We start from the raw sequence: 26,192 nt of genomic DNA on the forward strand, positions 1-26,192 counted from the left end.
GAGTCAGAAATGACTGAGCATGCACAAACGCATTAATAATTATCATTCTTAATATTATACTTCCTTTATAACTTTTGATTTTGGTAATACACAGCAGAGACTAGATATCTGTCTCCCTGTTAGAAAAACTGAAAATGGGCTCTCTTGCATTGAAAAGTAGGTTGAAACTGGTGATCTTTCCTAACATTCTACAATAACAAGGAGATTATAAGGTTTTTCATGTTTTATTTTCCTGACATTCCTCTGAAGTAGAAGAGCAAATACACTTCCTCTCATCTTATAGCTGAAGAGAAAAGCTGTAACTCTCCCTCAAGTCATGTTCCCTGTAGATCTGAAATCTAAACCTTTGTCTTTTGACTCTCTCTCCTTACAAAATAACCAAAGTAGCTTATAAACAACTTGTCTTTCTATTATTAGAAACTTTTTAGATGACCTCTTCCTAAACTCTTGGGATTTTGTTTCCCACTAGTAATGCTATTTCTAAAATAATGCTGTTAGAGGTATGAAGTTGAGCTAATCACCTGACTATAGATAAACCATCGAAGCAACCCAGTGGAAAAATATAAAAGATAGAATTTAATCTTCAACTTAAAATCTCATGGTTAACCATGCAAATAAAAGATTTATCACATTTATTCATGATCACTGAATTAAATCCTCATGACAGTTAACATCATACAGCCTTTTGATAAAACAGCATTACATTTTAGAGTACTTTACCACAAATTTGAAATTGAAACATGTGAAAAAGGGTCACATGTTTCCAGGATCAAACGAGCAGTAAGGGCCTCAAAACACATTCTAAGATGCTGGTTAAATGTGGTTTGGGCATGATTTTACAAATATAAACTATTTGAGAAACTGTAAGTTCTTTGTAATCAAATGCATTATCTTTCAAAACTTAAACATTATAATAACAAAACAGCAGTGCTATTCTAAGTAGAACATTCTTTCTTAGGAATTAGTTGTTTTACTATCCCAGAGATATATCTGGAACAGGGTCTAGTTCACAATAACCGCTCAATAAATATTTGTTGAATGAATAAATAAATGAGTCTCAAGTTCTGGAGAGAAGCATGGAATGCAGCCATAGATTTGAGGACAGCAGCTAAAATGGACGGAGCTGAATTCACGCCAGATGGATGAAAGAAGAGTCTGTAGTCTCAGAAGTTCTCAAGAATGCACACAGATAAGAAGTATAAGTTTCCATACGAAGAGATTTAGTTATTATTTTGATTATATCGTGTCATCTATAACTGGAGATCAGTAAGATAATCAGAACAAAAGAAATATATAAAAACAATAACTGTCAGACACAAAAGATAACTTAGAAAATGCAAATGAAATTGTGTTATTGATGGTAGTAGACACAAATAAATAAACAGAAAGAAATTTCACAAAACTATACAGGATTTACATGCAAAAATTATAAAGCTCCACTTAAAGACATAAAAGAAAATCTGAATAACAGAGTGCTAACCCCAAATTAGATGATAAACCTTGCAATCAACATTCTAATGGCCCACTATGCACCTACTAGGACAGTCCAAATCCACAACACTAACATGACCAAATGCTAGTGAGGATACAGAGCGACAGAAACGCTCATTTATTGCTGGTGAAAATTGCTGGTGCAAGACGGTATATTCACGTTGAAAGATAGTTCGACAGTTTCTTACAAAACTAAATAAATTCTTACCATATGATTCAGCAATTGAGCTCCTTGGTATTTACCCGAAGGAGTTGAAAAGTTATATCCACACAGAAACCTGCACACAGATGTTTATGGCAGCTTTACCCATAATTGTTAAGACCTGGAAACAACCAAGATGTCCTTCAGGAGGTGACGGATAAGGAAACTGTGGTACATCAGACAATGGAATATTATTCAGTGCTAAAAGGAAATGAGCTAATAAGCCTTGGAAAGCCATGGAGGAAATTTAAATGTATATCTCCAAGTGAAAGAAGTCAGTCTATAAGGATTACATTCTATATTATTTCAATAGTATGATATTCTGGAAAAAGTAAAAATATAGAGACAGTGAAAAGATTAGTGGTTATTAATGGCTTTCAGGGGTTGGGGGGAAGGATATAAAGAGGCAGAGCACAGAACATTTTTAGGGCAGTGAAAATGTACTGTATGATACTATAATGGTGAATACATGTCATATATATAATCTCATTTTGGTCAAAAATATGTATGCACATATGTGGTTTGAGAAGAGATAGAAGTGATCCTCTCTGAGCAGTGGGATTACAGATGAGCAGGAAAGGGTACTGATACTTCCACACTCCACACTGCATAAACCACATTTACAACTTAAAACATAACTAAAATGACCTTGGGAATGTTATCTACATCATCATGACAACCCGATATGACCTAGGTGCTAGACAGAGTAACAAACTATAAAGTACTAAAAGATTGGTAACACAGGCAAAGCCAGACCTAAAAATTCAGATTCTAGCCTAGGTTTTTCCATTCCCCAGTTCACAATAACAAAAAAGATAAAGTTTAGGGAACACAGTCCTGTGCTGCTGCTGCTAGTAATACTAGTGATTGCCACTTGTGATGGCCTATCACAGGCCAAGTGCTGTGCCAGACGCTTTACATATTTTATCTAATTTAATCCTCACAATCCTTTTAGGCTTCACAAATGAGGAAACTTAAGTCAAGAGAATATAAGTATTTTGCCCAAAGTCACAGTGTTAGTAAGTGCCAGAGCCAGAATTAACATTGAAGTTTAATTGGACTCCAAGTTCTTTTCCTCACAACAGCTGAATTGCCTCTAAATAAAATAGAAGAAAATATTAATTAAAGAAAAACACATCTTGAAAGAAAATCTGATCTCTAATAGTGAAAAATGTAGTGTATCTTAATGAATAACATTTAAGTTTAACTGTAGTAAGCATAGCAAACTCATCTCTATCATATAATTCACCCATAGCTCTCCATGTTTATACTTAAGCTTCACAGTGACTCTTTTCAGTAATCTGGCCTGTAGGCCAATGTATCAAATAAAGATGGAAAAGCAATATAAAATCACTTTTGTATCAGTAAAGGGCTCTCAACTGGAAAAAAAAAGAATTATCCTTCCCTGCAAGCATGTGAAAAGATTACATATTTGCACACTTCATTCCTCCATAAGAGCTAATCCAAGCTTCCTTACTGCCAAGCTTCTGAACATTTACATAAACGATAGGTTTGTTATCACTTATCACTGGATTCAGCGGATCACATGCAAAATGTGCAAAGACATGATTAAAAATCTTTGATCTTTTAATCAAAAGAGTAAGCAATATTAATTCATTTTGGCAAGTGTGATACATATACTCTATTGTAATACTATTTTGCATTTGAGATTACCACACTACAATAATTTCTTAATTAATGAAAGTTTGCTGCTATGTGATTTCACTGTGGCTCTAGGCAATAATATCCTTTCTAGATCACTGGCTAAATTTGGTGTGACTTTATTTTATAAAATAATCATATCCTTTATAAAATATAAATTTTGCCTTCATGGCATTTGATTCTGTAAAGCTCATAGGCAGAAATATCACTGAGAACTGTGTAAACGGGGAGAGTGAAAAAATCGTCAAATTGAATAAGAAATAACCTTCAAATTCAAAAGCCCACTGTATTTCTGTTGGTATTAATTTTGTGAAGCAAGAAAGGAAAAAACCTTCCAAATCTTACTACTGTCCCATTCAATAATGAGGATAGACTTATAATAAATAATCATAACACAAAGAAGGATTCACATTAATGCTGTAACAAAAGAAGAAGCGGCATGCTAATTATTCCTAGAAGGATCCTGGAAGACTTCATGGAAAAGATATCAGTCAGTTCAGTCACTCAGTCATATCTGACTCTTTGAGACCCCACAGACTGCAAGCACGCCCAGCTTCCCTGTCCATCACCAACTCCCAAAGCTTGCTCAGACTCAGGTCCATTGAGTCAGTGATGCCATCCAACCATCTCATCCTCTTTTGTCCCCTTCTCCTCCTGCCTTCAATCCTTCCCAGCATCAGGGTCTTTTCCAATGAGTCAGTTCTTCACATCAGGTGGCCAAAGTATTGGAGTTTCAGCTTCAGCATTAGTCCTTCCAATGAATATTCAGGACTGATCTCCTTTAGGACTGACTGGTTGGATCTCCTTGCAGTCCAAGAGACTCTCAAGAGTCTTCTCCAACACCACAGTTCAAAAGCATCAATTCTTCAGCACTCAGCTTTCTTTAGAGTCCAACTCTCACATCATGCATGACTACTGGAAAAACCAGAGCTCTGACTAGATAGACCTTTGTTGCCAAAGTAAAGTCTCTGCTTTTTAATATGCTGTCTGGGTTGGTCATAGTCTTTCTTCCAAGGAACAAGGGTCTTTTAGTTTCATGGCTGCAGTCACCATGTGCAGTGATTTTGGAGCACCCCCAAAATAAAGTCTGTCACTGTTTCCATTGTTTCCTCATCTATTTACCATGAAGTGATGGGACCGGATGCCATGATCTTAGTTTTCTGAATGCTGAGTTTTAATCCAACTTTTTCACTCTCCTCTTTCACTTTCATCAAGAGGCTCTTTAGTTCTTCTTCACTTTCTGCTATAAGGGTGGTGTCATCTGCATATGTGAGGTTATTGATATTTCTTCTGGAAATCTTGATTCCAGCTTGTGCTTCATCCAGTCTGGCATTTCGCATGATATATTTTGCATATAAGTTAAATAAGCAGGGTGACAATACAACCTTGACATACTCCTTTCCATATTTGGAACCAGTTTGTTTTTCCATGTCCGGTTCTAACTGTTGCTTCTTGACCTGCATACAGATTTCTCAGGAGGCAGGTCAGATGGTCTGATATTCCCCTCTCTTGAAGAATTTTCTACAGTTTGTTGTGATCTACATAGTCAAAGGCTTTTTTTCTAAGGAAAAGACATAATGTGAATTAATCTCTGATGAACGGGCAAAATCAGGAAGTGGAGAGGAAAGGAGAGATGTGAAGTAGGATGGAAAAAGCATAGAGTCTTGACTGCTCATCTAAATGGTGAATCTTTACTCTGTGATAAATAGAAAGCTACTGGATTTTGAGCTCAAAAGTAATATGATTCAGAGTTATGAGGAGTACTCTAATGGAACTGTGAAGGGTACACAAGATTAAAGGAAGAACATGGTGGCAAAACCAGTGGTGAAGCTACTTCAGTGATTGGTTTATTTGTCTGTCTGCTGAGTTGTCACAAGCACCTCCAGGCCAGGCGCCATGTTTTCCACAATGTCATACTCCCTGGGTCACACATATTTAACAGGTGCTGCTGAATGCATGTGGGAAAGGGGATGGGTTCCTGTACTATGCAAATGGCTGTGGGAAAGCAAAGAGATGAAACGGACACAATATAACTGAAGAGGTGACATTGTAAAGAGATGTTATCTGGTTGGATGTAGATGCTGAGGAAGACAAAGAAATAAAATCCTTACATATTTTACCCCAATAAAAATTTACTGAGTACTTACTATGTGCCCCAGTGCAATAGATACTAAATATATAAATATAAATTAATATCTTGTCCCTACTATCAAAACACTAGGGGTGACATAAAGTGAATAGATAAATAATACATACAAATAAAATAATATGCAATAGTACTTTACAAAATAATGTGTCAACAAAGTTTACAAATTACAAAGAAAAGTAATTGTGTCTGGGGAGAATGATGGAAGACTCCATTGAGCAAATGGTGGTGGTGGTTGAGCAGGACTTTGAAGAATAAATAGGAGTTTTCGAGGTAAAGCGGTGCAGAGCCTATCTCACACAGGGGAATTAAAATTTTTAAGTATGTGGAGGTCTCAAAAAACTTCTCCCCACATGTGTGTGCTTGTATGTGTGCATATGTGTTTAAGTATTTTGCAAAAGCACAGATTGCAACAGGGAACTGGGAACTAACGGGAAATGAGATTGGAGAGGTGGGCAGGGGATAAAAATCTCTGCATTGCAAGCTAAAGAGCATGAACTTTATTCTGTGTGTAGATGGGAATCAGTTAAGCTATTAAGCTGTGTGGCAGCTGGTAGATCTACTCATCAGAAAAGAGCAGATGGGAAGCATATTGATGAAAGCTTGGTGAATGGATAGGCAGGAGGGGAGAGAAGGTGGGTAGGTGTGAGGAGAGAGTGGTAATGACAGAGTCTATTGAAATAGGTTGGATGAAACATTGTGAAGTCTACTAAGATAGTGATGAGAGAAGGATAGGTAGAATGAAATAAAGAGATATTTAGGTAATTACATTGGACAAATTCAGTGACATGGGATGTAAAACAACCAACTCTAAGGTAGAGTTATGTCACTGAATGAAGAGTCCATTTGGGGTATGCAGCATCTGAAGCATCTCTGGCATACCCAGGGGGATGTTTCTGTAGACAGTGAAATTTATGTCTGTGACTTAGGGGTAACATCAGTGCTAGTGCTCAAGTTACATACTCGGAAGGAGGATGACACTACTGGCCAAAGTATGGAATACAATTTAGAAATACACAACAATTAACAATTGTAAATACAATTTTTTGTAATTGTTAATACAACAATTAAAATTTCTGTTGTTGTTGCATTTGATTAGCTGGTGGAATAACCATGTGGATACATCCCTATGGAGTTCAGAAATATGATACTTCCATACTGTGAAATACTTTGAAGCCTTTCAAAGAATTAGATAGCTCCACATGTATCAGTTGGGCTTCCTGGCGGCTCAGATGGTAAAGAATCTGCCTGCAATGTGGGAGACCTGAGTTCGATCCCTGGGTTGGGAAGATCTCCTGGAGGAGGTCACGGCAATCCACTCCAGTATTCTTGCCTGGTATGGACAGAGGAGACTGGTGGGCTACAGTCCATAGGGTTGCAAAGAGTCAGACACGACTGAGCAACTAAGCACAGCACATATGCATCAATTAGGAAAGATATTCATGATTTGTTGTAAAGAAAAAAATGCAAGTTGTAGAACAATATTTAATATGATTCAACTTTCATAACAAAATAGACATGAAAATACATATATGTATGAATATATTATAGACAGAAAAGTAGCATATATATACACATATAGATAGATATAAATATACAGAAAAAAGTATGGGGGAAGACAACTAATATTTTACTGTATAGTCCATTGCATTCTATGTATTTTTATAATGCACATTTATTGCTTCTAAGTTCTTTTCAGGGTTTAAAAAAAAAAGCTGTGGAAAAAAATAAGATTGTCAAGTGATCATATAGAGGAAGAAAAGAAGAGTGTCAAAGGCAGGAACTTGAGAAATGCTCTAAGCACAAATATAATTTGAGAGTCAGAGAGAAAGGGGGAAAAGAGGACTGAAAGATACCTGAGGTTTAATAGCCAAGGGAAGAGTGCTTAACTAGGTGGTGTTGAAGACTTCAAAAAAACGTGGATAGAATGATGACCTGAAAGTGGCAAATGGGGTTGGGAGATTGGCAAGTTTTGATTAAGCAGCGTTCTGAGAGCAGGGTCAGATTGCATTTGGTGAAGCATGAGATTAAAACGAGGACATAGAGGTAGCAGTGCAGTGAGTTACCAAGGAGAGCATCTCAGGCAAAGGGAAACTAGAGCGTGCTTGTCATCCAAGGCGGGAGAGGCAGTGTTCTGATAAAGGCTGAAAACATGAAGGGAGAGGGAGTAACTGTGCCAGTTCATCACATACAATTAAATTTCTTTTAGAAAGGAAGTAATACTGTATACACTTTCATATTTGAGGATGGAACAAAGTATGCTTTTCTTTACCTTGATTATACAGAATCACATTTAAGGGCTTTTACAACTATTTTTTCAATTCCAAACATTGCCATTTTTCAGACAAAAACAGGAACCGGAAAGAAATGGCTGGCAATCTGTCTGTGGTCTGACGCATGCTGCTGGCCCAGACAGCTAGAGTATATGTTGTCTTGATTCTCATGAAACACAGTCTTCTAACGTTGGATCAAACAACTTTAATTGTTCAAAGTGACAGTAAGTGTTAGAATAAACCACAACACCTGAACCGTTGGCAGTGATATAACTCCACCCAAAGGTTGGTTCTAAGACACACTTGTGAACACTGGTATTGCATGTACCATAGACTTCTTTGGTAAGAGCTTATTTTTCTGCAAGTTGTTCACATCTTGATGACATATATCCAGACACGCACACATGAGAACAATCAAAACAGCCATTTATATATATATATATATATATATATATATATATATATATGGGTGTGTGTGTGTGTGTGTGTGTGTATATATATTTGGTAATTCATATGGGGATCATGCAAGACAAATTTTAGCTCTTAGATGGCTTCCTTCCTCATAATCCATCAGAAACCTATCAATACTGTCATTAATTTAAAAGTCTAAATGTTGACGGCTTTAAAAAGGGGAAACCTATAGGGTATACCTCCTATGACAGATGGTAGAGTAGAAAAGCAAAAAAAGCATTCTAAATCTAACTATGCACAATTTTTAAATTATCTGTGAAACAAAATTTAGATTATTTGCCATTTGGGATTATGCATAGTGCTGGTAGAAGGTTGACTATATTTAATACAAAGGTATCCTATCAAATTTCCTCCCTAAAAAAAAATCAATTGTACCCCATGACCTTGGATTACAAGACTATAGAATGCACAAGCTGCTGCCATAGCAGCGTTTGGAATACATTTAACTATGAGAACATGACCCTCCCCAAATAAAAATCATCTAAAATTCCTGATGAACATTTTCCATAGGAGTCTCACATATGGCTGGAGTTTAGAGTGTATAATTGCATAAAGAAATAAAATTGGAAAAGATAGAGTGGGAAGGTTATGGAAAGCATTGCATGAAATATTTATTATTTCGGGGTTTAGTCAGGTACTGCTTACCAAGAATACACAGAAGAACTGTACAAAAAAGATCTTCATGACCCAGATAATCACGATGGTGTGATCACTCGCCTAGAGCCAGACATCCTGGAATCTGAAGTCAAGTGGGCCTTAGAAAGCATCACTATGAACAAAGCTAGTGGAGGTGATGGAATTCCAGTTGAGCTATTTCAAATCCTCAAAGGTGATGCTGTGAAAGTGCTGCACTCGATATGCCAACAAATCTGGAAAACTCAGCAGTGGCCACAGGACTGGAAAAGGTCAGTTTTCGTTCCAATCCCAGAGAAAGGCAATGCCAAAGAATGCTCAAACTACTGCACAATTGCACTCATCTCACATGCTAGTAAAGTAATGCTCAAAATTCTCCAAGCCAGGCTTCAGCAATACGTGAACCGTGAACTTCCAGATGTTCAAGCTGGTTTTAGAAAAAGGCAGAGGAACCAGAGATCAAATTGCCAATATCCGCTGGATCATCGAAAAAGCAAGAGAGTTCCAGGAAAACATCTATTTGTGCTTTATTGACTATGCCAAAGCCTTTGACTGTGTGGATCACAATAAACTGTGAACAATTCTGAAAGAGATGGGAATACCAGACCATCTGACCTGTCTCTTGAGAAACCTGTATGCAGGTCAGGAAGCAACAGTTAGAACTGGACATGGAACAACAGACTGGTTCCAAATAGGAAAAGGAGTCCGTCAAGGCTGTATATTGTCACCCTGCTTATTTAACTTATATGCAGAGTACATCATGAGAAATGCTGGGCTGGAAGAAACACAAGCTGGAGTCAAGATTGCCGGGAGAAATATCAATAACCTCAGATATGTGGATGACACCACTCTTATGGCAGAGAGTGAAGAAGAACTGAAGAGCCTCTTGATGAAGGTGAAGGAGGAGAGTGAAAAAGTTGGCTTAAAGCTCAACATTCAGAAAACTAAGATCATGGCATCTGGTCCCATCACTGCGTGGGAAATAGATGGGGAAATAGTGGAAACAGTGTCAGACTTTACTTTTTTGGGCTCCAGAACCACTGCTGATGGTGACTGCAGCCATGAAATTAAAAGATGCTTACTCCTTGGAAGGAAGGTTATGGCCAACCTAGATAGCATATTTAAAAGCAGAGGCATTACTTTGCCAACAAAAATCCGTCTAGTCAAGGCTATGGTTTTTCCAATGGTCATGTATAGATGTGAGAGTTGGACGGTGAAGAAAGCTGAGCGCCGAAGAATTGATGCTTTTGAACTGTGGTGTTGGAGAAGACTCTTGAGAGTCCCTTGGACTGCAAGGAGATCCAATCAATCCATCCTAAAAGAGATCAATCCTGGGTGTTCATCGGAAGGTCTGATGTTGAAGCTGAAACTCCAATACTTTGGCCACCTCATGCGAAGGGTTGACTCATTGGAAAAGACCCTGATGCTGGGTAGGATTGGGGGCGGGAGGAGAAGGGGACGACAGAGGATGAGATGGTTGGATGGCATCACCGACTCGATGAACATGGGTTTGGATAGACTCCGGGAGTTGGTGATGGACAGGGAGGCCTGGCGTGCTGCAATTCATGGGGTTGCAGAGAGTCGGACACGATTGAGTGACTGAACTGAACTGAACTGCTTTCCAAGTTTAAGACTGCAGACCTCCTCTCCTCTGCTGCTATTGAACCTGTTTTTTTGTTTGTTTGTTTGTTCTCTGCCAAGCAGCACATGGGATCTTCATTTCTGGAACAGGGATTGAACTTGTGCCCCCTGCATTGGAAATATAGAGTTGTTTTTAGTTTAAGATTTTTTGACGTGGAATATTTTTAGTCTTTATTGAATTTGTTACAATATTGCTTCTGTTTTTATGTTTTGGTTTTTTGGCCACGAGGCATGTGGGATCCTAGTTCCCCTACCAGGAATGGAACCTGTACCCCATGCATTGGAAGGCAAAGTCTTAACCACTGGACCACCAGGGAAGTCCCTGTGATTATTTATATTGACACATCTATTTTATTATTTGTAATTGTCATTCACGGCACTCTTACTCCCAGATTATGAGCAATCTGAAGAGCAGGGAAAATATTTGTTCTCATATCATTTTATCCCAGAACCTAACATAGTGATTGAGCTCAGTAAGTGCTCAAAGGAATAAATGAACAGAAGAACGTGTGAGTGTGTGAACACAAGTGATATGTATACACAAGACTATGAAAAGTGACTTTAAAACAAAGACGTGCTTCTAGATAAAATTGGCCAAGTTGCACTCTGGACTCTCTCCCATGACTCTCTTTTTTTAAATTTTTTCCTTGAAATTAAACTGATACTCATTTTGGCATTGCCTAAAATGTCCTTATCTTTAGTCCCCAAAGCAATGTGGACCACAAGGGCCAGCACTGAGACATGGTCCAGGGGTCAGAGGATCATGCAGTGGTGTAATCTCTTGGAAAAGCATGGAGAAGATAGAATAAGTTCTGTAAGGGCAAACACTGAGATTCGGAACTGAACCAAGGCCATTGCTAAGACTTTGAGACAAGCTGGAGGCTAGAAATGGGAGCTAAAGGCAGTTTGCATTCTAGACAAATGCAATAAGGTAAGAAGAATTAGGGAGAGCAAAAAAAAAGGGCCCAGAACTTGAGATGTGATGAGGGCTGCTTTCCTGAAGTTCCTCCCCTTGGGTGCAGCCACATAACTGGGGTAACAGGCATAACAGGGTCAGGATGAATGCATACTTTATCAACTTCTAGAGTTTCCTAAGGGCCTCATTTTCATCCAGGGGTTTCATTCAGTGAGGCATGCTTCATTCGTTTATTAAAGAAACATGTTTTGCTGCCTATGGCATACCAGGCACTAAATGAATGTGGTGAGAAAACACAACTGTGAATGAGCCACAGTCCCTGGTCCCAATCTGAAAGGAAAAATAGACTCATGAACAAATGAGAGTAAGTAAGCAGTCTAGAGAAGTATGTACAAGTGTTAGGGAGTTCAGAGGAAATGCTTGAGTTTAGTTGGGGATAGTGATGGCTGGTGTGGGAAGATCTTCAGGAAAAATTCAATGAAACAAAGTCTGGAAGGCTGGAGTAGAAGTTTAGCAGTCAAACTAAGAGAACAGGAGTAATAGAAGCAGGTAGAAAAATTAACTAATTAAAAATCAGCACCATAAAAATCTGAGGCACATGAAAAATCAGGATATATTGAGGTCAGGTTGTTCAGGTGAGATGGGAAGAAGCGATGGATACATGGCTGGAACTGTAACCATGGCCTCAAACAGAAAGCCTGTGGGACCTAGAAAAATTAATGAAAACTGGAAGATAAGTTCAGTGGTGAGAAATGCAGATGTCATGAATTTGAACCAAGACACTGGTAAGAGGGGATGAAGAGAAGGTTATAGATTTGAAAAGCAGTTTGGAGGAAGACTGGACAGAATTTGATGACATGACTGCATGCTGGGGGGAAGTATGGGAGAGTCATATTTGAGTCCAGGGTTTTTGGTTTGGGAAAACAGGAGACGTAGCAAGTGTGGAAGAGATGAGTTTGGTTTTAGACATGTCGAGTTAGAGTTCAAATTCATTATGTCCAAAATTAAACTCATGGATATGGAAAACCATGTGAAGAGGCCATTGGTAGTTGAAAATATGATTGTATCATGACTTGAATGAAACACCTCTCTACTTCTGCCAAGATCAAGGATGTATTCCAGGCTTTTTATTCTGAGAAGCTCATGTCACCCATAACTTACTCACAAATGTTCATTATGTATTTTGCTATTCAATGAGAGTACACAGGGGTTTTTATTTTTATTGTTTAATGCCTATGTCAAAATAAGAGAGTTTGGCTAGAGGAAGAATAAAGTCCCTTCTAATGTTCTAATCTCTGTGTTTGGATAAAGTCTATGTCTTTAACATAGACTTTAAAATTCTAAAATCTAAAAATAAGAAAAGATGAAAACACACATTTTTGGTTTCTTCTACACAAATATAAAAGACATTCTTGGTTTTGTCTTCCCAGCATTTACATCTCCAGTATCCTTCTGGGAAATTAACTGTGTGCAGTTTAAATGTCAGAACTGAGACTTGGCAACCTGGCACATGAATGAGGTTAATCCAAAGCATTATCATGGGATTCTGTATTTCATGAGCAATGCAAGGACAGGGGTCAAGGGCAGTATTGAGGTGGCACCCTGATTAGCCCACCCAGTGATAAAGCAGTGACTGTAGGTCTGCTCCTGGCTTTTCATTTCTAGCGACCTTTTGGTTTCTGTCTATTCCAAGCTTCCCATTCTCTAGTCTTCCGTTCGTCCTGTGAGCCTGATGTCCTCTCAATAAATCCCCTTTGCTTCAAATAGTCAGTTAATTTCTGCCACTTTGGATAAGAAATCTGACTGAACATCAGATTAAATTAAGTCACTCAACCAAAAAGAAAATACTAGATATTTCCTAACTAATTGAAATAACGATTACTACTAACACCACTGAATCTAGTCCAGAATCAGAAAAAACTTCATGGTGACTTTTTAAGAAAAGACAACTTAGACACATTCCTTACTATCTGTCTGGTTACCTTACAGTAATTTGAACATAGGCAGGATTTTTTCTGGAAACACCTAACTTGGCTGAGGAGTAATTTCAGTAGTATTTTTTTTTTCACTTAGTTTTAAATTGTAAAAGATTTAATTATTTTCTGCAGGTAAGTATCTGAATAGGAAAGATATACTATTCTTATTGCTTTGGTAGCATGTACTGAGTGCTTATTGTGGCAAAGCAATGTGCTAGATGTTGAAAGAGTATTCTCTTTCATTATTTTATATTTTAAAGAATTGAGCACATTAATGCTTCCATAGTAAGTTCCTGTCCTTGTGGAGCTTTTATTCTAATGAGAAAGACAGGGGAAAAACAATAAATAACAGTAAGTCATAGTATGTACTATGAAGTACACAGACTGGCAGCTGAGATGGTGACCTACAATGAGACCTACCTTATATTCGGTAGCCAGAGACAGCTTCCCCAAGGATAGGGTCGATATGCCAAGACCTAGAGGATGAGAAGGGGCTGCTATTACACACAGTGGAAAAGCTCATCCTGGTGTCATTAATTACAAACTGTGGGGATTTGGGCAATTTATTTAACCTCTCTGTGTCTTTGTTTCCTCATCTGTAAAATATGGAACATGATAGTATCATTCCATACTGCTGTTGTGCGGATTAAATGTATGCATATAGAAGGTACCTAGAACAGTCTCTAGTATGTAGCAAGCGCAAAACAAATACCAGTTATTTCTACTATCGCAAAAAAGAAGGGCTGGCACATGCAAAAACCTGAGGCAAGAAAGATATTTACAGATTAATTAAACTGAAATAGGACTAGTGAAATAAGATAGCATCGTGACTCAATGGACCTGAACTTGAGCAAACTCTGGAAGATAGTGGAGAACAGGGAAGCCTGACGTGGTGCAGTCCATGGGGTCGTAAAGAGTCAACACACCCGAGCAACTGAACAACAACAACAAAGACTAATGTGGCTAGAGCAGAGAAGGCAAAGAGGTGAGTGCCCAAGTTGAGGCTAGAAACATAGACTGGATCAGATCAGGCCGAGCCTTGTGGCTCATAGTAAAGAGTCTGGATTTGTTTCTTAATGAAAAGGGAAGCCACTGAAGAATTTAAGCAGGAGATTGATGTCATTTGCTTTAAGTTTTAAGATGATCCCTTCAACTGCTGTATGAAGAATAGACTAGAGGGGGAAAGGAGTCAAGGTGGGACATGATGGTGGCCAGGCTTAGGTGGAAGGAGTGGAAAAGAAGAGGGCAGTTGCAAGATATACTTTGGAGGCACTTGGCAGTATTTGTAAATTAACTGAGTCTAAGTGGGGGAGGGAGAAAAAAGGGAGAAGGCCAAGGCCAGGCTGCCACATACAGTTGTACAGCATGTTCACTAAGTGTGCCGAGCTGACAAGGGCACATGGGAGCTGACATCCAACACTTAGTTCACTGACAGAAATGAGGGATTCATTTTCTGTATCAGTTATAAGATTCTTCAGATTTCCATATTTTTTCTCTCTTTACTTTTAGTAAATTATGTTTTCTTAGGCATTTGTCCATTCCATCTAAATTTTCAAATTTATTGACAAAGTTGTTCATAATAATAATGATAAAGATAATGATATCCTCTTACTATCCCTTTAAAACCTGCATTTGTGTCTTCTCTCTTTCTTGGTCAGTCTATTCAGAGGCTTATATCGAGAATCAGCATTGTGGAGTGACTTTTAATGGTACAGGGTTTCTTTCTGGGGTGATGAAAGTGTTCTGAAATTAAATACTAGTGAGGGTGTACAACTGTGAATATACTAAAAACCACTGAATTGTATCCTAAAAAGATAAATTTTATGCATTTGAACTATATATTCACTTGTTATTTTATATATATGTATTATATTTTGTGTGCATATATATGTATATGTATACACAAACAAAATAACACAACCAGTATAACCTGTATAAGTACTAGTGAAGTTTATAATACTTGACTACATTAAGGCTTCCAGTAAAATTATTTGTCTTAGTTTTTGTACACTATAATGTTCTTCTGGGGCTTCCCATTCTTTTTATCATATAGTTTTTGACAAATTAACCATTGTTAGTATTGTCAGGAAGGTAAGATTCATTAATATATGATTTCTTTAAATCCTTCAAATTTTAAATAATGACCAGTAGTTTCCAGAGAATACTGGCACATGTTTTATTCATAGACACCAAATGAATCTAAGAAAAGTAGGTCACAGAACACAATTTAATTCAAACTTGGCACTAAATGATGCAACGTTTTTTCTTCACATAATCATGATGTTCTAATCATTCTATGATTCTGACCTTTAAGTCAGTGGGTAGTCTATTATTACTTAGTAGCTGCTGAATCCAGAGTCAACATTTTGGAGCTAAAGAATGCCCATCCTCTTTCAAAATTGTTTGGCTTACAAAAAGCTGAGCCCAGCTAAAAACTCTTGCCAAGGGTGAGTTATTTCATGCATATGAACTAAATAACAAACAGAATACAATTAGCAGAGGGTGAAAAAAAAATAGAGACCACACTTCTTTTCTAACATATTAAAAACATTAAATATATTAAAACATTTTTTAAAAAATTACCTTCAAGCATATTATAATCTCAGAAAACTATAAATCAAATTTTTTCTATGTCTCAAAATGTTATACTTTCTTTTTTCTATAGATAGTAGGCCAAAATAAAATTTTAGTAAAGTTAGAAATTTTAAAAATTCAAATAACAGAGTATCTGTTCTATCTACAGGCTACCAATAAGAGAGATTTTTTGCTTCTCAAAGATACATAATGCATAAATTTAAAAGGTAAAATGGTAATCAGAGATTGGCTCAACATCATAACTATACCTCAATTAAAAAATTTTTTTTTAAATTTTTGAAAGGAAAAGGGAAAGTTACCTATGGTTCTAATTTAATACATTTTGCAAAAGTGTGTGTGTCCTTTTTTAAAATTTTTTGTAAGAATAAAGTCAAATATAGTTTCCTTTCTAACAGGAGAATTTATATTAACAATATTCATTTATATTAACAATAGATTATTTAAGGGCTTCCCCAAAGGCCCAGTGGTAAAGAATCCACCTGCAATGTAGGAAACACAGGAGACACAGGTTTGATCCCTGGGTCAGGAAGATCCCACAGAAAAGGAAATGGCAAACCACTCCAGCATTCTTGCCCAGAAAATACCATGGACAAATGAGCCTAGAGAGCTACAGTCCACAGGGTAGCAAAACAATAGAACATGACTGAGCAACTAAACAACAACAGAGTATTTAGGTAATTTTTAAATATTGTCAGCTTTCCTAAGATATTTATCACCTTTCCATCACATCCAAAGTTTCTATCTTAACAAAAGAACTCCAGAAATACAATATATCAAGAGATCATTAGAGGTGTACATAAGAACTTTTAAGAAAGGTGATTTGAAGTCTTGACTTTTGTAATTTAATGTAATTTTCCCTTTACTTAGGAACATAGCTTCTATACAGTGATTTATTTGGTATAGTAATAAATTGCCTCTTGGGAAAGCTAGATACACAACTCTAAGATGGTCTTCAAAGACTATAATTTTTTTTTGAGGTTAGCTGCTGTGCAGTTGATATAAGTTTCTGTGGTACAACATGATGATTAATAAATTTTAAAGGTTGTACTCCATTTATAGTTATTATAAAATATTCGCTATATGCCCTGTGTAGTATATCCTTGTAGCTTATTTATGTTATACACAGTAGTTCAGAGTTCAGACTGTCAGGTTCCCAACAATTAGCAATTTAACCTTCTGTCTATGAAAATGAAAATAATTAAGTGCAAATATGCATGACTTAAAATGCAGGTGGGTGTTGAGGAATGGAAACTCAAAATGGCAAATACAATTTTAGATTCAGTAGTCCATGTTCTTTAAATAATCTTGCTGTGAGATGTTAAAATATTGTGAGAAAATGGAATTGTGAAAAGATGGTTTATTAAATATTCATTCTTGAGCTTCAAGGCACATATGCCTTCATGCATTCAATGATGAACAACAAAAAAAAAACTTTTAAATCACACCCAAAAGATAATCCTTCTGACTCAGACAGATGATTTACATCTGTTTTACTAAAAACTCCTACAAACTAATAAGGAAACATGCAAATCATTAGAATAACAGGATTGGGGTATAAATAGATAATTCACCAAAGAAGTACAAAAATAAAATTCAAAAGGATGCTGAATTCACCAGCTAAAACATGTAAATCAAAATAAATACGATATTTTTCTAATCAGATTAGAAAAATGTAAAAGTTTGATATCAATAACTGTTGAACAAGTGTGAGGTATGGTAAAATAAGCTTTAAAGTTTTTTTTTTTTTTTTTTTAATTTTATTATTTCTATTTGGCTTCACTAGGTCTTAGTGGGAGCATGTGGGATCTATTTCCCCAGCCAGGGATTGAACACAGGCCCTTTGTATTGAGAGCACAGAGTCTTAGCCACTGGACCACCAAGGAAGTCCCAGCTTTAAAGTTTTGATGAAAGTATAAATTTGTGCAAATTTTTGAAAAATGAATTTTCCTTATTAAAATCTGAAACATACATTTCCTGTTATCTAGAAATCCCAATTCTAGGAATCCAACCTATAGATATGATTTCATGAGAATGTAAAAATAAAATAGAATGTGGTTATTACAACGTTAGTAATAGCAGAAATTTAAAACAGCTTATACATCTACTGATGAGTGAATGGTTCAATGAAGGGGTAGACATGAAAACAGGCTTCCCTGGTAGCTCAGATGGTGAGAATCTGCCTGAAATGCAGGAGACCTGGGTTCGATTCCTGGGTTGGGAAGATCCCCTGGAGCAGGGAATGGTAACTCACTCTAATATCCTGGCCTGGAGAATTCCATGGACAGAGGAGCCAGGCGGGCTACAGTCCATGGGGTCACAGAGTCTTCACACAACTGAGCACACACACAGAGACATAAAACTATTCAGTTCAATTCAGTTCAGTCGCTCAGTCATGTCCAACTCTTTGTGACCCCATGGACCGCAGCATGCCAGGCCTCCCTGTCCATCACCAACTCCCGGAGTTTACTCAAACTCATGTCCATCGAGTTGGTGATGCCATCCAGCCATCTCATCCTCTGTCATCCCCTTCTCCTCCTGCCCCCAACCCTTCCCAGCATTAGGTTCTTTTCCAATGAGTCAACACTACGCATGAGGTGGCCAAAGTATTGGAGTTTCAACTTCAACATCAGTCCTTCCAATGAACACCCAGGACTGATCTCCTTTAGGATGGACTGGTTGGATCTCCTTGCAGACCAAGGGACTCTCAAGAGTCTTCTCCAACACCACAGTTCAAAAGCATCAGTTCTTTGGCACTCAGCTTTCCTTATAGTCCAACTCTCCATCCATACATGACTACTGGAAAAACCATAACCTTGACTAGATGGACCTTTGTTGACAAAGTAATGTCTCTGCTTTTTAATATGCTATTTAGGTTGGTTATAACTTTCCTTCCAAGGAGTAAGCATCTTTTAATTTAATGGCTGCCATCACCATCTGCAGTGATTTTGGAGCCCAAAAAAAGTCTGACACTGTTTCCACTGTTTCCCCATCTATTTCCCATGAAGTGATGGGACCGGATGCCATGATCTTAATTTTCTGAATGTTGAGCTTTAAACCAACTTTGTCACTCTCCTCTTTCACTTTCATCAAGAGACTTTTTAGTTCTTCTTCACTTTCTGCCATAAGGGTGGTGTCATCTGCATATCTGAGGTTATTGATATTTCTCCCAGCAATCTTGATTCCAGCTTGTGTTTCTTCCAGCCCAGCATTTCTCATGATGTACTCTGCATATAAGTTAAGTAATCAGGGTGAAAATATACAGTCTTGACCTACTCCTTTTCCTATTTGGACCGGTCTGTTGTTCCATGTCCAGTCTTAACTGTTGCTTCCTGACCTGCATACAGGTTTCTCAAGAGACAGGTCAGGTGGTCTGCTATTCCTATCTCTTTCAGAATTTTCCACAGTTTATTGTGATCCACACAGTCAAAGGCTTTGGAATAGTCAATAAAGCAGAAATAGATGTTTTTCTGGAACTCTTTTGCTTTTTTGATGATCCAGCAGATGTTGGCAATTTGATCTCTGGTTCCTCTGCCTTTTCTAAAATCAGCTTGGACATCTGGAAGTTCATGGTTCACATACTGCTGAACCTGGCTTGGAGAATTTTGAGCATTACTTTACTAGCATGTGAGATGAGTGCAGTTGTGCAGTAGTTTGAGCTTTCTTTGGGATTGGAATAAAAACTGCCCTTTTCCAGTCCTGTGGCCACTGCTGAGTTTTCCAGATTTGCTGGCACATTGAGTGCAGCACTTTCACAGCATCATCTTTGAGGATTTGAAATAGCTCTACTGGAATTCCATCACCTCCACTAGCTTTGCTCATAGTGATGCTTTCTAAGGCCCAGACTTCACATTCCCGGATGTCTGGCTCTAGGTGAGTGATCACACCATTGTGATTATCTGGGTCATGAAGATCTTTTTTGTACAGTTCTGTGTATTCCTGCCACCTCTTCTTAATACCTTCTGCTTCCATTAGGTCCATACCATTTCTGTCCTTTATTGAGCCCATCTTTGCATGAAATGTTCCCTTGGTATCTCTAATTTTCTTGAAGAGATCTCTAGTCTTTCCCATTCTGTTGTTTTCCTCTATTTCTTTGCAGTGATCACTGAGGAAGGCTTTCTTATCTCTCCTTGCTATTCTTGGAACTCTGCATTCAGATGGGAATATCTTTTCTTTTCGCCTTTGCTTTTTGCTTCTCTTCTTTTCACAGCTATTTGTAAGGCCTCCTCAGACAGCCATTTTGCTTTTTTGCATTTCTTTTCCATGGGGATGGTCTTGATCCCTGTCTCCTGTACAATGTCACAAACCTCTGTCCATAGTTCATCAGGCACTCTGTCTATCAGTTCTAGTCTCTTAAATCTATTTCTCACATCCACTGTATAATCATAAGGGATTTGATGTAGGTCATACCTGAATGGTCTAGTGGTTTTCCCTACTTTCTTCAATTTAAGTCTGAATTTGGCAACAAGGAGTTCATGATCTGAGCCAAACTAACCATTACAACCATTTAAAAAGGCATTGATAGGATTTCCAATGTACTGGCAATGTTCTTTTTCTCAAGCTGAGTAGTGGATGTCTGGATGCTCACTATGCATATATTTATTTACATACATAACTGTACATGTCTTTACATGCTTCTGAATTTTAACCAAAAAATGAAAAGGAAAGAACGAGGATAAATCTATATGGATTAATATAGTAAGATGTATGTTGTATATTATGAAAAAAACATAGGAGACCATAAAGTCTATTACAAATGGCATAATCCTTATTTTACGGGAAAAAAGTATCATGTATGCATGCATATGGACATATCACATGCAGGACCATGGAGAATATGTAACAAACCTCTGGAGAATGGGATTATAAGGATAATTTTGGGAGGAACAGTGTGGCATTGGAGAGATTTCATATCTTTTCTAAAACATAATTTTGATGGTGTATATATATATCGTATATACACATGTGTACATATAGATATGTATATATACACACACATATGTATATATTTACTTCTTTAGGTTTTGATTGACAAACAAAATCTTGCCCAAGACAGTTTAGCAAGCAAAACAAAAGAGATCAAATTTGAATACATTCTAGTAAATATTTATACAGCTATAAAAAGTGAACTATATAGTAAAAATTGTTCCATATGCTTGGTGAGGAATAGTTTATAGAAAAGTTTAAGGCACTGTGATTACAACTATGTTTCTCACATTGTAATTAGAGAAATGAAATCATTTTTATCAACTATAGCTGATATATGAAATTTACAGTAAAGAATCTGAATTCAACTGTTTTAGAAATGTTGTTCTTGTTCAGTTGCCAAGTCATGTCCAACTCTTTGCGATTGCATGGAATATAACATGCCAGGCTTCCGTGTCCTTCACCATCCCCTGGAGTTTGCCCAAGTTCACGTCCATTAAATCGGTGATGCCATCCAACCATCTCATCCTTTGTCACCCCCTCCTATAATAGATCAAAAAATTTTCCCAAATAGTAATTAAAAGAAAATACTTATTTAATTATATTTAAGTTCTAAGTATGACTCTAAGTGTTTTTATGTATTAATTCAATTATTACAACCAGTTATTACGATTATATATATTTTATAGATGAGATACAGAGAGGTTAAATAATTTGACAAAGGTCACACAGCTTGTAAGTATCAGAATCAGGATTTAAACTCAGGAATTTTGATTCTAATTTTCTACCATTCTACACTCTCTTAAAGAATTTTAACTAAAACCTAATATTCATTATTAAATGATATATTGTAGCATTGAAGTATGTTTTCTGTCTACCTCCATGAGATATATAAAAACATTTTGAAAAATATAGAACATTATAACATGCAAAATATTAAGATTGTAAAGCTTTAGTTATTATCTCTCTCTCCATAATTCAGATTCTTATGCTTTGGATCTACAGTAGATTATATGGAATGTTACGCTTGTCAAGACAAAATTTGTTTTTGAGGGAAATAGTATATAATTTTGAGATTCTGATCATAACTTTCTTATTTACTTCACAGACTAATATGAATTGCCCCAACAATTGTGTTTATACATTCCAGTGCCAAGGAACTATAGAGCTAGTTAAGTCATAGTTTATCTACTGAAATTTATTCTGTGTTAATAGATAAAAGTTTGAGAGTAAATGATACTGTACAGTGTTTTTTTTTCCCAACAAATTAAAATTCACTTTAGAGGATAGAAAGCATTTTTTAAAAATTCTAGAGAATAATTACAACATTGCATATAAGGAAGGATTAAAATGAGTGTCATAAGATACATGAGGTATATAACAGTTCAGAGAAGGTAAAAACTGTTGGATTATGAAATAATTGCAGGAGTTTTTATGCCTAATGAAGTTGGGTCTGCAAGGGAGGGAAAGAATCAAGAGTTCATAAAAGAGGATACTTTACTTTTGGTTTTTAACAAGTTAAATATAATTATGACTTTATTTTGCCTACTTTCTTAGAACTGTTGAAAAATCACTGTAATTCTGGAGGTACATTTCGGAAAAAATATAATAGTGAAAAGGTTGCTGGTTTTTTTGAACTATTCATGTGATAATGTTTTTCTAACATTATCACATGAATAGTTCTTCTTCCTTTTTTTTTAATCCAAGCCAATTAAATGATGAAAATCCCTTCTTTTGCAATTCTTTTAGCATTAATTACTAGAACTTAATTACTTTTTCTCTGATTTTAGTTAGACAAGCCCAAACAAACATATAGACCAATTGGCAAACAAACATATAGACCAATTGGCTACTAGTTATTACATATACATTTTACTAATGAAACATGTAGAGGTCACTGATTGGTCAAAGGTTATCTAGTAACATTCAAGACTTCAAACTTTCATTTCAAAGCTTTACCACACTCAGGTTATCATAGCTTGGAAATATGAAAGTGAAAACACTAGGAATCTGAACTCTCAAATCAGTAGTGGGATGTAGCAAAAGAGCCAGGGGCTACAATGAGTTACATCTCCTCATCCTCTGAAAAGCAAATGTAATTTATACCAGGAAAAGTCATTTAAGTAAAATGTTACATGCTGTAAAAGAGGAAAAGGAAGTTGTATAAGAATTGGCTATTAAAGAACATTCAGTTAGAGGCAACTCTAATGATGGAACTGCCAGGAAGTGGTTTAAAATATTTCCTTTAAAAAAAAAATAGTACAGCAACTAGTTTTATTATCCTTAATAAGTTCCCTGGGCCTTATTTATATTTATCCAGAAATGAATGCTTAAATTTACAGATATTCTTAAAAGAGCTCCCATCCTTCCTATTACATGGTGGGAAAAGAGTGGGTTATATGTCATATTGTGGGCAGGAAAGGGTAGGACAGCGCAAGAGGTAGGTTTTGGTGCCAACAGACTGAGAATTTGTCTCAGAACTAATGCCTGGAAGGAATCCAAGTTTGCAGTAATCAACATTCAGTCCCTATTCCACACAAGCAAAAAGGAGCAAACTATGCAATAAGAAAATCAGACAAATTAAAAAAGAAACTATTAGAGACTCTCCAAAAATGATTTCTTTTTAAAGTGCATTGGAGAAGTGGTCAAGGTCATATTATTTTAAAACATAGATTATCCTTCTGATGATCTAAGGCTACAGCAAAAGCAATATGGAGCAGTTACCTAAACAATTACATAGGAAGTGGAGCAAAATATTGTTCACTAAGGTTGTGTCAGGAAACTGAATAATACTGAAATTTAAGTTCACTGGGGCATGCACCCAAATGCAAACTACACACTAAAAAATTCAGCTTGACCTAACTATGAAGCTGCAATTAGCAACTGGGTTTTTTTATGCATGTGGATTTTTCAATCAGACTCACATTGCTTTGGTCAATGAAAGGACTCCTTGATTTTTTTTGAAGACTGGAAATGATACATCATTACCCATTAGCTAGGTCAAGAGTATAGGTAATTGGTACTACTGTTTTCTTGAACCAAGAGAGTGTTTTAGATCAGATATATTCTTTCTTTACTCTTTCTTCCAATATCTCCTTCTTCCCAGAGGGAGAAACAGGACCTCACTAATACACAAAAATCTTTTCTGATGCTCATGCTTCCCTCTCAGTTGTGCAGATATGGATGTGAAAAGGACATCCTATCATCTACAATGAAGATGAAAAAGATTACTTATCAAACTTGGTTACTAAAATGCAAAATAATATACTTTATGATGAGGCTTGACAAGATTCATAAACAATATGATAAAAAGCATAAAGAACTAAAACCCAGAAAACTAGTCCACTCTCTAGTCCTGTTACCTTGTACAGATGATGCTTTCTGTGGTTCAGTTTTATCATCTATGCACCTACTTTATGAGTGGTTTTGAAGGATTAGATGAGATTAATATCTTGAAACAAATAACAGAGCTGTATACAAGGACATGATATTATTGACCTTGTGTTCTATTTTATTATTTGTCAGTTAGCATATAAATGCAGTCCCTTATGAAGCACAATGGACCTGGAATATGAATTGAAAATTTTCTAGCCCTTATTTATTTTTAATAAATAAGGAGTAATGCCACATATAGTTCCTTTGGTGAAATGTTTTTGGTAGGGGCTCTTTATATCTGGCAAATAACAAGCCATAAAATTGGGACTTTCTCAGAAATTCCAGATTCAACATCTGTATTAGCTTACATTAGCTTTGGTAGTAAATGACAGAAACAATAGCTTAATAAAGAGAGATATGTGTTTTTGTCTCATAGGAAAATCTAGGAAGTGGTTCATGACTGGCGCTGTGACCCATACTGCCAAGAACTCAGGAGTCATTCATCTTGATATTCTGAACTGCGGGGCTTCAACCTCACGGTCTAAGATGGCAGAATCACATTCCAGTGGAGCAAACAGGGAAAGGCTCAGGGGACAAGAGTAAGGGGGCCTCTATCTTACTCTCTCCTGAAGAATGTTCATGAAAACTGCCACAAGAGGAACTTCCCTGGTGGTGCAGTGGATAAAGAATCTGCCTGCCAATCCAGGGGACATGGGTTCCATCCCTGCTCCAGGAAAATTCTACATGCCGCACAGCCTGTGTGCCCCAACTGCTGGGCTTGCGCTCTAAAGCCAGAAAGCCACAACTATTGAGCCTGCATGCTGCAACTACTGAAGCCCGAGCACTTAAGAGACTGTGTTCTGCAACAAGTCACTGCAATGAGAAGCCTGTGCACCGCAACTGGAGAGTTAGTTTACCCCCGCTCTCTGCAACTAGAGAAAGCCTGTGTACAGCAATAAAGACCCAGTGCAGCCAATAATTAATTAATTAATCAATTAAAAAACTGCCAAAAGACACTTCCATTTGTATGCTGCTGGCCACGCCTGGTTGCAAGCTGGAAATAAAATGTCCATTGCAAATAGTCACAAATCTGACCTTCTACAACTCTGGGAACAACTACTGGGGGATAACTATCAGTCTCTGCCATTTATTATTTAATTTATATAATTATTTTACTTTAGAAACTTTTTCTTCTTCAATGAGTAAAGAGATTGGACTAAGAAATATGTCAGAAAAGTGAAATAAAGCTGCTTTATGAATGTTTATTATTGTCTTTTTAATTCTGAAAAGTAGTAAGCTGCAATAGGGGCTTCCCAGGTGGCTCTAGTGGTCAAGAACCCGCTTGCAATGCAGGAGAGGAAAAAGACGAGGGTTCGATCTCTCAGTCCAGAAGATCCCCTGGAGGAGGGCATGGCAACCCACTCCAGTATTCTTGCCTGAAGAATCCCATGGACAGAGGAGCCTGGCAGGCTACAGTCCATAGGTCACAAAGAGTTGGACAGGACTGAAGTGACTTAGCACACACACACAAGCTCCAATGACTTTAGTGGTTTAAAATGCCGATTATGTTTATCATTGTGTAATTATTATTCCTATACTTCTGAGTATCTAAAATGCTTATTTCTCTGTCTGAATGTTGGCCTACAACATACTAAACAAAGCTAAAAATAACATAAGCATAAATAAAGAGAATACGAAAATTCTCAAAACATTTACAAGAACTACAAAGGGGAAGCAGCATGAAATGTGGCAAGAGCACAGGTTTTGTAAAGAGAGTCCTGGGACAGAAGCCCACCGTTCAGCCATTCATGCATTCATTCATAGCATCTATTGACATGTGTGTATGTTTCAGATACTGTGTGTAAGGCATGGAATGTACAACTTGCTT

At 36.9% G+C, this 26,192-nt stretch overlaps 1 protein-coding gene and 1 long non-coding RNA gene across 40 annotated transcripts in view; one reads left to right on the plus strand and one right to left on the minus strand.

Moving 5' to 3' along the window:
• Positions 1 to 26,192, plus strand: part of LOC145507181 (uncharacterized) — a 349,446-nt gene that overhangs the window by 163,902 nt on the left and 159,352 nt on the right. The gene's annotated exons all lie outside the window — the stretch shown is intronic.
• The window catches only part of LOC145507178 (uncharacterized), a 127,902-nt gene that overhangs the window by 36,151 nt on the left and 65,559 nt on the right, over positions 1 to 26,192 (minus strand). For 14 of the 39 annotated variants that reach the window (XR_014054644.1, XR_014054654.1, XR_014054655.1 and 11 more), the window contains 2 exons: positions 13,832 to 13,887; positions 8,840 to 10,627 (listed from right to left, as the gene is read on the minus strand). The exons of 7 other annotated variants lie outside the window; for them this stretch is intronic. Coding sequence is in view for 2 of the 32 variants with exons in the window: in XM_081493154.1 (XP_081349280.1) it covers positions 10,595 to 10,627; positions 13,832 to 13,887 (89 nt within the window). In the remaining 30 variants the exon portion in view is untranslated. Of the gene's footprint in view, positions 1 to 556; positions 4,917 to 8,839; positions 10,628 to 13,831; positions 13,888 to 20,204; positions 21,473 to 26,192 lie in introns of those variants that run through there. 18 more of the 39 variants (XR_014054652.1, XR_014054666.1, XR_014054657.1 and 15 more) reach the window with 3 other exon arrangements.

The sequence above is a fragment of the Giraffa tippelskirchi genome, chromosome 5 (assembly GCF_054371585.1).
Source record: "Giraffa tippelskirchi isolate mGirTip1 chromosome 5, T2T-mGirTip1v1.2.pri, whole genome shotgun sequence".
NCBI lineage: Eukaryota > Metazoa > Chordata > Mammalia > Artiodactyla > Giraffidae > Giraffa > Giraffa tippelskirchi.